The 11,859-nt window shown below is 62.4% G+C and overlaps 2 protein-coding genes across 2 annotated transcripts in view; one reads left to right on the top strand and one right to left on the bottom strand.

Annotated features, from left to right (window-relative positions):
* The window catches only part of ESPN (espin), a 30,095-nt gene extending 30,015 nt beyond the window's left edge, over positions 1–80 (bottom strand). The window contains exon 1 of the mRNA XM_012722053.1: positions 42–80. Coding sequence (XP_012577507.1) covers positions 42–80 — 39 coding nt within the window. The remainder of the gene's footprint in view (positions 1–41) is intronic.
* Positions 81–263: 183 nt separating this feature from the next.
* The window catches only part of ACOT7 (acyl-CoA thioesterase 7), a 60,199-nt gene continuing 48,603 nt past the window's right edge, over positions 264–11,859 (top strand). Inside the window, exon 1 of the mRNA XM_012722052.1 lies at positions 264–622. Coding sequence (XP_012577506.1) covers positions 279–622 — 344 coding nt within the window. The 5' untranslated portion in view covers positions 264–278. The remainder of the gene's footprint in view (positions 623–11,859) is intronic.

The following is an 11,859-nucleotide window of genomic DNA, read 5'->3' as shown; positions in this document are numbered from 1 at the left end:
GGCAGCCCTTACTCTCCCGCTGCCGGCCCCTCCCTCCCCGCCTGACGCTGCGCGCTGCTGCCAGCTGGAGAAGGCGACATCCTGGAGATGACCGTGTGCTTCCTGCAAGAGCTGCTGCGCCCTCCTGCCTGGACACCGCACCCAGTGAGTGACCCGCCTGCCCCAGCCTTGCCCGGTGCCCAGCGCAAGTAGCCTGCACCCTGCCCAGCTGATCACAACTGATCTCTGCCCGCAGCGCCCTCCGACAGCTACTGCGAGGGTTACCGCGCCTGCCTGGCATGCCTGGCCCGCGTGCTGGCCGCCTGCGGCCACATGGAGCCAGCCCTGAGCTCTGGCCTGCTGGAGCACCTCAGGTGCAGGGCTGTGGCTGCCACCCCTGCCAGCACACCCGCTGGGAATACCCACCACCCACCCCTGCTCTTCCCGCCCCCAGGGGCCCTCAGGCTCACAGCCCCAGCCTCCCTGCACCTCTGGCCTCTGGCGCCCCTGGTGACCCTTCCGGCTGGGCTGACTGCAAGGACCTGTTGGGCAGAAGAGGAAGCGCGTGGTGGAAGCTCCTGTTCCCACCAGCAGGGACCAGCCTAGCATCCAGGACCAGGTCGGAACCAGCATGTTTGTGCCGGTGAGGCCCTCACCCCCAGGACACACCCCTCTGGAGGAAGTAAGGGAAGAACTCCTGCTGACCCCCCTAGTCTGGGCTGAGAAGAAAGGGGGCTGCCGGGCGAGGAGAAGCCCCCACCCACCCCAGTTGGTGGAAGGGACGGCCCTGGCGCTGGGACTGGCTAAGCACGCTGCCGGCAGCGGGCACACCTGCCCCAGCACCGCTGCCCAAGGGCCGGCCGGAAGCTCACTGGGCAGGAGTAGCCATCTGCTCTGCGGGTCCTGACCTGCGGCCTGCAGGGGCTGCCTCCTGCCAGCTCGGCAGGGAACCTCAGCCTTAGCTGCGACGGGCTCTCCCTCTGGGCTGTCACCTGCGCTCCCGGCCTGGGCAGGAGGCAGCAGGCTCTGCACAGCCACAGAGGGTACTTCGGGGGGAGCACACGCCGGGCCAGGCGGTCTTGGGGCGTGAAGGGGGGTGGGACAGGAATAACAGGCCTCGCGGCCTCGACGCACGTGCTCTGGAGGGCCTGCTGGTGCGCGGTGACCGCCCAGCGCGGTCAGCCGCAGGACAGGAGCTGGGGCAGACGACGCAGCAGGAGCCCCGCCTTGCTCTCTGCTGCAAACTGCTCCGTACCTCGGTGGAGGAGGTTGCCAGGAGCCTCTCGCTCCTGACACTTCTTTCCCGCGAAAGCCAGGCCAGCCTGCGAAGGCTGAGTCTGGGGTGCGGACCCGGCGGTGGGGGCGCCACTCGTGGCGTGTTCCTGCTGTGTCCTGGGGGGTTGCCCAATGTTTGAGGATGTGGGGAGCCCTCCCCCCAGTTCCTTGGTCCAACTACCTGCAGTTTCCCGGCAGGAAGACAGCTGATGGGGGTGGCGGGGGTCCTCTTGCCCATCAACCCGCGAAGACCTAGCACTGACTTGGGGGCCAGGTTGCAGGAAGGGCTGGGGGCTTTTTGAATGTCAGAAGAAGGGGACCCCCAGTAAGACTGCTGTGCTGCCACCCCCGGGCCCAGCTGGCTGGGCTGAGCCCCTCTGTCTGTAGGGCGCTGGGCGTGGAGGCCGGTGGCCATGGTGGAGTAATGAATGGGCGAGGTGATCGGACTGCGCTGAACTGAACCCCGAGAAGCGACTCTTTTGTGTCTCTGCCTCAGAGGCTACCACAGGATTCCTAATACACTTTCCGTGCTCCTTGGACCCGCGAGGGGCTGAGAAAACACCACACCACACCTGGGTAGGAGAGCGCAGGGAGGAGCCTCTCCTGGTGCAGGGGCATCCCCGGGCACGCGGGCCAGACTCTGGGCCTGTAAATAAGAACTTTTGCACGGATTTCAAACCAGAGCCGGCCAGCACCGGGCGAGGGGCTCCCTCCTCCCCACACCTCCCCTCCTGAGTCTGAGCCTCATCTAGGGGCCCAGCTCTGGGGCTCTGGCTGACCTGACCCTGGCCAGGCTCTAAGGCCGGCATGAGGGAGGAAGCTGAGGCCAGACAGAGACTCACAGGCGCAGCCCCTGTGGACCGGACCTGTGGCCAGCTGGCCCCAGCAGAGCCTCGGTGTGTCCAGGCAGGTGAGATTCTGGGCCCGAGGCGAGAAGCCTGCTCCCCAACAGGGCCGTGTGGGCGCCCAGGTGACAGATCCTTGGTGGGGCTTGTGAAACAGGGGCGCCAGCACCCTCCCCCGTAGGGCACCTCCGGGCCTCCCTGCTGGTGGGCAGGGTGCCCTTCCCTGTGTGGGATGAGGTGGCCTGACTCAGAGGCTCTGCTGAGCCCGAGCAAGGCCGGTGCTGGCCCGCGGCCGAGCCCACGTGCAAGCTCAGCTGAGGAACACCCGGTGCCCATAGCCCTCGCCCGCGCGGCCGGAACAACCAGCCTTGAGCGCTCTGGGGGCAGGTCTTTGCAGAAACACGGGCTCCCTGGGGCTCGCCCGGTGGGTACCTCTGCCCGCACCTCACTGCGGCCGGGAGGGGGTCCTGGGCCAGCTGGGGGCTCCTCTGGTAAACGCCGGTGACACCTGGTGGCAGCAGCTACTGCTGGCGCTGATGAAATGATCAGGGGCTGCACAGCCTCCCCGGGGCTCTGGAAGCACCAGCGGCCCCGTGCCACGGTGCCCTCAGGCTTTGGGGTGACCATGCTGGACGGGGGCGATTCCCCATTGTGTGTGGCCACGTCAACCCGCCACCTGCCCTCTGACGCACGCCAGGTGCCAGCACCTCTCCAGGTGGCTCACGTGCAGAGGGCTGCCTGGGCGTGCGATGTAGGGAGAAGGCAGCCTCCCACAGGGGTCCCCAGTGCACAGCCAGTCTCACTCAGGGTTAGAGTCCGTGGCCACGCCCGGTGCTGCCAGCTGCAGTAATAAACCTCTGGCTTCGGGAGCGTGGGAAAGGCCGCTGGCCTCCCTCAGACGTGGCGTCGTGTCACCCGAGCGCCGTGCGGGGGCGGCAGAGAGCAGGGCCTGAGGCCGGTGGGAGCCTGGGAGTGGGGAGACAGGCTTCCTGCTGGGCAGGGGGGCTCGGTGACAGCCAGCAGCTGGTGGTGCAGGGTGGCCCAGGGGGTGTCCTGTGGCCTCCGTCAGGTGTGCAAACTCAGTGCACAGTTCTTAAAGAACAAAGCCTCCCGGTCTCCGCAGTCGGGCAGGTCTGACTCTGCGCCCGTGGGGCCCCGCTTGAGGACAGGAGTCTGAGATCAGCAAGTATGAAAGTGAAAGCCTGTCCAGAGTGAAAGGGCCAGCCGGGCCAAGCGACGCCCCCAAGCCCTCTCGCCCTTTCGGTTCTCTTCAAGTAATGAACAACAGCAGACCAGGCTCCCTTGCGCAGAAGTGCCTCCTGGGGCGACCCGGCCCCGGCCGTGAGCGCCCGCCGCTCTGCGCCCCGCTGGCCAGCTGGCCTGAGCTCCGGCGGTGGGGCTCACCTAAGTTCAGCTGTGCCCAGATGGGCTCCCGCCACGGAGCCACTGGGCGCCCCCCGCTCGCCCCCGGCTCGGCTGTCCTGTCTCACAGACGCTGGCACCACTTGGGGTGCTTCTCCTCAGCCTGAGCTGGGAGCTGGTGAATGCAGATTCCCAGGTCCTGACCCCAAGGGTTCGGACTCCACATCTCAGTCAGCCGTACTCTGGGGTGTGGGTGGACACGCCCTGGCAAAGACCCGGCGTCCGGAAGGGACGGGTGGAGGAGGGACAGGCGTCAATGTGCAGTCTGACAATTTCAGTTTCGCAAGATGGGAAGTGTTGGGAGTGACCAAAGATTTCCTGACAAGGACTGAATTAGGGCGGTAAAGAACTGAGCCTGGCATCCAAGCTTGATAAGATGGTAATAAAGTGACCCTGCATCCGGGACGGGACTATCTGAAGTGATAACGAAGTGGGCCTCACATCCAAGTTTGATAGTCAACTGGGCCTGGCATCCGGGAGATTCAGGTGGGAGGAACTGGGCCTGGCACCAGGGGCACAGCTGAGTCACCGTTGGAATGTGAACCTAGGTCTACCGAAGAGAGCCTGCCCCCTTACTGAGTGGGCAGTAGCTGCGGACCCCACTCTAGGGGCTCCGTCTCGGCTGCTGCCCGGGAGCAGTAAACTCTGCTCGCTCAGCCTCTCCACCAAGTTGGGATAAAACAGGAAGAATTTTGGCGGTCTCCCTGGTGGCCTGGTGGGTGGTCTCAGCGCTTCCACTGCTGGGGCCCAAGCTCGATCCGATCCCCGGCCCGAGAGGGACCCCAGGGCGCCGCAGCCCCCTCCTGCCCCCTCAGCCGTGGGTGTCAGTGGATCCGCCTGTCCTGCTCCCCGCTCTGTCTCTGGGGCGTCCTCTCTCCCCGCACCTCTGGCCTGCACCCCTGTTCTGCATGCACACATAAATCTTTAAAAAAAGAAAGACCATGTATTCTCCTGGGTTTTCCGCGCCCCGGGCTCAGTGATAGTGTTGTTTTGGCTGAGGCCCAGCTCGAACGCGGCGAGTCTTTATACATGGATGGCGTGGCGCAAGCCGGGCATCCTCGTTTTTGTACATTTTTATGATTTCCCCATCTTTTAAAGAAAAGATTTATTATTTATGCACCTAAGAACTGGGGTGCCGGCCAGAGGTGTGGGGTGAGAGGATTCACCAGATCTCTTCTAAGATTTGTTTTATTTATTTATGCATCCAAGTACTGTGATGCAGGCCACGGACTCAGCTGGCATTTCTTTCTTTTGGGATGAATAATTACATTTTATTTATTTTTACAATTAACTCACTGGGGAAATATCTCACAGGCAAGGAGCCATCACACCGCCTCTGCCCCCAGGGAGAAGAGCCACCCACAGGCGCCCTCCTGTCTGCAGGAGTCTGTTGCCTGAAGGGAGAACCAGAGTCTTCACACCCACTCTGACCTGGGAGCAGATGAGTGGCTTCCCAGTGGGGCGTCAGCCTTTGCTTGCCGCAGGCGCCCTTTAGCGAGGGGAAAGCCCATCCAGCATCAGTGAGCTCCTGTTTTTTTAAAGACGTATTTATTTATACACACAGAACTGGGGTGCAGGCCAGAGGTGGGGGGGTGAGAGGACTCACCAGAGACAGAGTGGGGGGCAGAACAGATCAACGAAGTCCACTGCTGAGGGAGCAGCGGGGAGACAGGAGAGGTCTGCTGCGCCCTGGGGGTCAGCCCTGGCCATTGAACTGGTGCTGCAGCGGCTGCGGCAGCTTCCTAGTGCTGCGCTTCTAGCCCGCTGTGCTACCTGGGAGCCCCTGATGATGTTCCCAAGGCCATGACTCATTGTTGCCGTCTACAGGCTGTAAATTAAAGCCCTGAGCTTGGTGGACACTCGCACAGCAGCCAGCTGGACGGCTCTCGGGTTCGAATCCTCCTTCTGACCGGGTACCCTCCTCTACCTGTCTTTGAGATCGCATTTCCAAACTGATAATGTGCCAGAGCCGGAGCAGGAACCCCGCAGGATGCAAAGATCCCAGCCAGAGAGGCCTTTGCTCCTTTCCTGAAAGGGCTCCTGGCTCCCCAGCTCTCAGCTGCTTGCCCCTATCCTTCGGCCTCCTGTCCCCCCCACCACCCCCCGCTGTCTTGTCACCAAGGGCCCCCCAGGTGCAGACTTTTCTAACCTGGTACTTCCAATCTTAACTTGGGGCCTCCCGGCGGCTCAAGAGAGGAAGCCCAGTCCATTCCGGGCCAAGGAGTGGCCCCCAGGGTGCAGCAGACCCCACCTGCCTCCCCCCTGCTCCCCTCAGCAGTGGGTTTCAGTGGATCCGCCAGTTCTGCTCCCCACAGTCTCTGGTAAATCTTCTCACCCCTTGTACTTCTGGCCTACACCCCAGTTCTTGTATGCATAAATAAATAAAATAAATTTAGTTTGCATTTATTTAATGCTCAGCTTATTCCAAGGTCACTCGTTGTACTCTTTCTCCAGTTCCCTCTGCCCCAGTGCACCCCTCTGTCAGGTTTTCCAGCCCCCTGCTCCTTTGCAGGAAGGGCTGTGAGCTGGTACCTCCTGGTGAGCTTCGGGGTGCGGGGGTGGAGTGGCTTGCTTCACCTGGACGTGCAGAGACCAGACAGCCTAGGGCTAGACCCTCCCCCTGCCTCCAGTGCCCTGGGGAGCTCTTCCTACCTCCCTCGAGGGGAGCAAGTCAACTGGGCGTTCTTCAAAGCAATCACTCCATGCCTGAAACCAACGTTCTCTTTCTCCAGGGCTTTTGAGAAACTATTAATTATACCTTCGGTTTTTATTATCGCGTGCGTGAGAAAAACAGGATTCCCTGGCTCCGTCCGTCTGTCTGAGTGGCCGCCGCGACCTCAGGGTCGGGTCGGAAGCGGCAGAGGCCAGCTGACCTCGGCCGGCCTCTGCGCGGGAGCGGGTCGCGCCCGCCGCGGCGGAGGGGGCGGTCGGGAGCCGGCGCCAGGTGGCGCCCGAGAGCCCCACTCGGCCAGGGGCTCCCCGCGGGCAATAGGGAGGCCCGCGCGGTGTTTGCCCAGGGTTTAAAACTATGTTTACTGTGGAGCGCGCAGTGCCAGCGCTGTGCGTGGTTTAGGGGTGTCGCAGACAAGCCCCAGACGATGCGATCGCACCACGCCCACCAGCCCAGCGCCCGTCCTGGGGACTGCGCTGTGCCCCCCAGTTTTAGGGCTTGTTTTGTGGGTTTGATCGGCGCTGGGAAGACGCTGGTGCGCAGCACGGGGCGTGGCGGTTACTCCAGTTTGACCTACTTAAAGCTCGGGGTGACTCCTGAATGCTCTAGGTGGATGAGTCTGTTCCGCAAAGCCAAAGCCGCAATGCGTGGGGGAGGGGCCAGAGGCCGGCTGGTGAGCAGCCCCCCCCCCACCCCCTCCTAAGGTGAACAGGCTCTTCTGCCTCTGTGACAGGGGATCCTGGGAGGGGCCAGGTTCCAGGGGCCCTGCCCTGGGGTGGGGGGCCCCGAGGAGCAGGGGAGACCTGGAGGTCTCGGAGAAGCAGGGAGCCACCAGGCTGCCTCCAGCCTCTCCCCTGGCACTGGCCCCAGGGGCCTGGGGACAGGGAAGGAGGCTCTTGGAAGAGTGGGGTGAGCCTGGGGGCGGGAGTTGTTGACCGCCGGCCTTAGTTTTCTGTTTTGGTTCTGCGCCTTTCCTCCGGACCAGCCTGGCCCCTTCTCTCCCCCCCTCCCCTTTTAAAAATATTTTCTTTATTGTGCATACAAGAACTGTACAGGTCAGGGATGTAACCAGGTGAGAGGGTTTGCTAGAGACAATGGGGAGCAGCATGGGCAGGTGGAAGACGAAGTCCACTGCCAAGGGGGCAGCGGGGAGACAGGAGAGGTCTGCTGCGCCCTGGGGTCCCTCCCTGGCCTGGACACAACTCGTGCTGCGGGGCCTGGGACAGCTGATAGTCGCGCCCCCAGGGAGGGCCTCTGCCCCAGGGGAGCCGTAGACCTGTGCGAAACTTGTGGGCCTCTGCGGCCCGTCTGGGCCAGCCCTGTCTGGCTGGGCTTTACGGCCATGGGACAGGCGACTGGAGAGTTTCAAGGGGAAATCAACTCTACTCTTCTCGCTACCACGCACGAACTGTAATAAAGTTCTTCTCTCCTGAAGATCTCAGCACTACAGTGTGCCCTGATGTGGTGGTTGGCAGAACCCATGGCAGGTTTGGGGCCCCTGGGGTGCTCCCCAAAGCATCAGCATCAAAGGCAACAGATGCACCCCTTGCTCCTGGCTGCGTCCTAGCTGGGCACCCAGGAGTCAGGGCAGGGGCTGGGGCACCTTACGGCGTCCAGTGGGAGTCTCCGCTCGCACCGGCTGGAGTCTTCTTGCTGCCCCGCCCCCCGGTGCTCCTGCCCCCCGTCAGCATCCTCCTGGGGAAATCCCTCTGAAGACCCCAGGGCCGCCAGGCCACTCGGCTTCCACAGTGAGTCCACCGGGCTGCTGCCAGCCTCCCCTCGCCACTGTCCCTGCGCTCTGGCACCCGCTCGCCTCCCCGCCCCTGCCCACTGGTAAGGGCCTGGGCCCAGGTGGATGGAGCCAGGGAGCCAGGGGGAGCTGCGCGTGGTGCACCGCCTGCCCACCTCTCTGGGCCACGGGCGCGCTGGGCACCCGGCCCCCTCTTGCAAGTCGTGTGATGTCTCATGCTTCCATTTGATTAGCTTTCTTCCCCGCTCAATCGCCCCGTCACCCTCACACCGCCTCCTCAGTGCCCCCACTTCATTGGCGCCTGCCGGCCCTGGGCCTGGCCTCACTGGGCGCGGCCGGCGCCAGGGGCCTGTCCAGGGTGGGCCTGCCACCTGGCTGGCTTTGCCACGCACCGGAGCTCTCGGTCTTGCCGGCAGAGGCTGCCTCGGCCCGCCCCGGCTGAACAGGCCGCGGTGAGGGCACACGCCGGCTCGCCCGGGGCCCGCGTCAGCGTCGCCATCGCTAGCGGCTCTGAAGAGCGCTGACCACATGCCGGACAGGGAGGACGTTTCCAGTGGATGGATTCGTGGCCTTTGGACAGAGCCCAGGAGTGGGGTGGTGGTCGTATAGTGGTTCCATTTTTAGATGTTTTTTGAGTTTTATCTATTGATTTATGCGTACAAGAGCTGGGGTGCGGGCCAGAGTGTGGGGAAGGGGAGTCACCAGAGACAGAGTGGGGAGCAGAGCAGGCAGATCCACTGACATCCACTGCTGAGGGGGCAGCGGGCGGGTCCGTAGAGGTCTGCTGCGCCTGGGGTCCCCCCATGGCGGGGACCCAACTCCTGCCGCGGTGGGTGCGGACGTTACATGCTGTGTTCCCGTTGTGCCACCAGGGAGGCTTCATATTTTTAAAGTAAATTCAGATCATTTTCCAAAATAGCTGCACCAGGCCCCAGGCCCAGGTGAGCCTCGCGGGGATGCTGCCCGGAGGCTGAGCCCTGCCCAGAGGAAGCCAGGGCAGGGAGAGATCTGCCCTGCGCCCGCTCGCAGCGGCCTGGATCCCCAGCACCTCGAGCGCTGCTGGCCTCCGCCTGGCCCCGGCCCCAGGGGTCAGGTAGTGGGCTCCTCCCCGGGCAGGAAGCCCTCTTACCAGCCCGCACAAACTCAAGCGTACCCAAGACCCAGGTCTTCTGTTTGAAAACCGATATTCAGGGTAGTTGATGGAGTTAAGTATCCAAATAGTTAATATTTTAGGAGGCTGGGCAGCTTGTCTCAGCCTGTCTTATCTGTTCTGGCCTCACCGCGGCTCGATTCTGTTACCAGTGAAGAATCTTGGGCACAGCTCGGTGGGTAGCTTGCCCACACCATGCGCCCCGCAGGCAGTAGACATGAATGACCCTACACATGTCCAGGGGAACCCATCCTAATCCCTCCTCCCAGATGCCCTGTTAGATTAAAAAAACCAGGATGTATGTCAGAAAGCCGATCGCGTAGTACACCAGACTGTAAAGAAAATGAAACCTGCACCCCATCACCCAGGTGGGGGACCCGCTAGCACACCGCCACCACATGTGCCCTCTCACTGACCGCACCCCCTTCTCGTTACGAGGGACCCACTGGCTTGGGTGAGGATCATTTCCTTGTTTTTCTGTAGAGCTTAACCACCTACTAATGTTTTCCTGATTCTATTTATGTGCTTTTTAATTAAATTTTTCTTAGTAAATTTCAATTATACAAAAGTATTATCAGCTCATGACCACGTTATTATGTATCAGCCCCTCAGCACTCAGATCCTGCAGCCTGGGCCCCGCCCCCGGCTCTGCTTTCTGCTCTAAGGAGTTTGGTTTTTTAAACATTTATTTATGTATACATACAAGACTGGGGGACAGATCAGAGGTGCAGGGGGTGGGAGGACTCCCGACAGACAGAGTGGGGGGCAGAGCAGGCCGATGGGCTGAAACCCACAGCGGAGGGGAGCAGTGGGGAGATAGGAGGGGTCTGCTGGGCCATGTGGGCCCCCCCGCGGGGATGGGACTCGCGCTGCAGGGGCTGGGGCAGCTTCGTAGTGCTGACTGAGCTCTGCCCCGCCAGGGAGGCCCAGGCTTTCAGCCGTTGCCCAGCGCGGCTGCCCCGGGCGCAGCCCCCCGCAGCACCCTGGCCCCCTCCACAGCGCCCTTGGCTTGCAGGATGGCCGCGGCCAGGTCCGGTCTTTGCGGGCCCGGCTGGCTCCCGTGTGGGCCCTCGGCTCTCCTGCCCGCTCCACGGTGACTCTTCCATGGATGCTGTCCTCAGCAACCCAGGCAGCTGATGAGATCTCTCGGTACGGATCTGCCCACTTCCTTCTAGCCTGGGGTTATTAAACCATGCAGCCGTGAACCCCTTTGTAAGCATATCTGGGTGCCCTCATGCTTGCTTCGTGGGCTGACCTACTGTGGAATGCGGGCTCAAAGGAACGGCTCTTCGTCCCCATTGCCTTTTTCCCCCTTTACCCCAGAAGCCCCCCATTGTCGAGCCGCTGGCTTCTATAGGGGTGTTCTTTGTTGAGTCGTCTGCTGTGTGGGCGTCTGCCTCTCTGCGCCCTCCTGACCCCTCTCCTGCACACCCTCCTTCCTTCCGCCCGAGTCGCTGTCCAGCAGCACCTCGGCTTCTTCGTGGCTGAGTACTATTCCACGGGGTGGGGCCCCGCGCCCCTCCCTCTGTCCTCGGGCGGGCACTCGACTCGGCCTGTTCCCTGGCCTGCGTTTGTCAACCTGCCGCCATGAACATACCAGATGTGGGCCTTGGGGGTGGCCTCATGGTCCCTGGATGCTGCCCAGCGTGGGCCTGCTGCTGGACACTGTATTTCCACTTCAGTGTGTTCTGAAAGTCCAGCTCGCGTCCCAAACGGCTGCCCCGGTCGACCCTCCCCCACGGGGCGTCCGCCTCTATGCCTGTTGTGGCCATTCCAGCTCTCATCATCACTGAAATCTCTTTGCCGAAGAGGCCGACCGGGCTGAGTCCAAACGGACACTGCGCCACGCTGGCACCCGAGTGAGTTGAGTGGGTGGGTGGGTACAGCAGGGCCAAGGAGCCACAGGCCTCCTGGCCTCCTCCCCCAAGGTTACTAGCGCCACGGTTTCGTGAGGACCTTCCATGAAAACTGGAAGAGGTGATTTGCATCTCGTGCGTTTATGTTTTGCGGATATTTTACTTTGTACATTAAATTGTGTGGATACACTGGTACATTTTAATTTGTGGATATTTCTGGTCCCAAGGGAGTGACTGTCATTCTCACGTGTTGCTGGTGGTGACGCTGTCGTGATTCTCAGACTAAGTATCAGGCCTCTGTACGTGCTGGGCTGCGGTCAGAATCGCCAAGAACCTCCCTTCTTGGGCACCAAGCATCTGCAAGAGGAGAGCAGCAGACTGTGTGTTAAGGGCCGCAGGTGCCGAGGGCCAGGGTGTGTGCTGGACAGTGGGCAGCCTCAGGCGACAGCGGAGTGAGGTCTGCAGACCAGAGGGGAGGCGGCCTGGGCAGGCGGTCAGGCAGAGGTCAGAGGTCAGGTGCTGACTGAGCTGGGCGCAGGGACTCGGGAGGCAGCGGGTGGGGCCAGTCTTGAGAATGGGGAAGCTGTGACTGCGAATGCCTAGCGCAGCTTTGCTGGTGGGAAGGGGTGTGAGAAGGGGGTCTGCGGTGAGTTCTGGGCCAGGGGTGCATGCTGAAGCCCCGGGAGGAAGGGGCTGACTACCCTGATGGGGAGGAAGGACGCGCGCTGGGGACCTGGTGTGTCTGGGGTGCTTGCTCCACACCTGGGTGAGAGGTGGCCCAGGCCGAGAGCCAGCGTTGCGCATGGAATCTAGGGGAGCGATCCCGGCCGCAAACAGAGTTCAAGCATCTGGGCCGGGGGACCCTTGCCTGCTCCAAACCTGGCTCCAGAGTTCTGGGCAGGGTGGGGGAG

This window comes from Condylura cristata, unplaced genomic scaffold (genome assembly GCF_000260355.1).
Source record: "Condylura cristata isolate star-nosed mole 26May11 unplaced genomic scaffold, ConCri1.0 scaffold00008, whole genome shotgun sequence".
Taxonomy (NCBI): Eukaryota; Metazoa; Chordata; class Mammalia; order Eulipotyphla; family Talpidae; genus Condylura; species Condylura cristata.
Note: the sequence above shows the minus strand (reverse complement) of the source record. Positions and strands in the feature narration are given on the sequence as shown.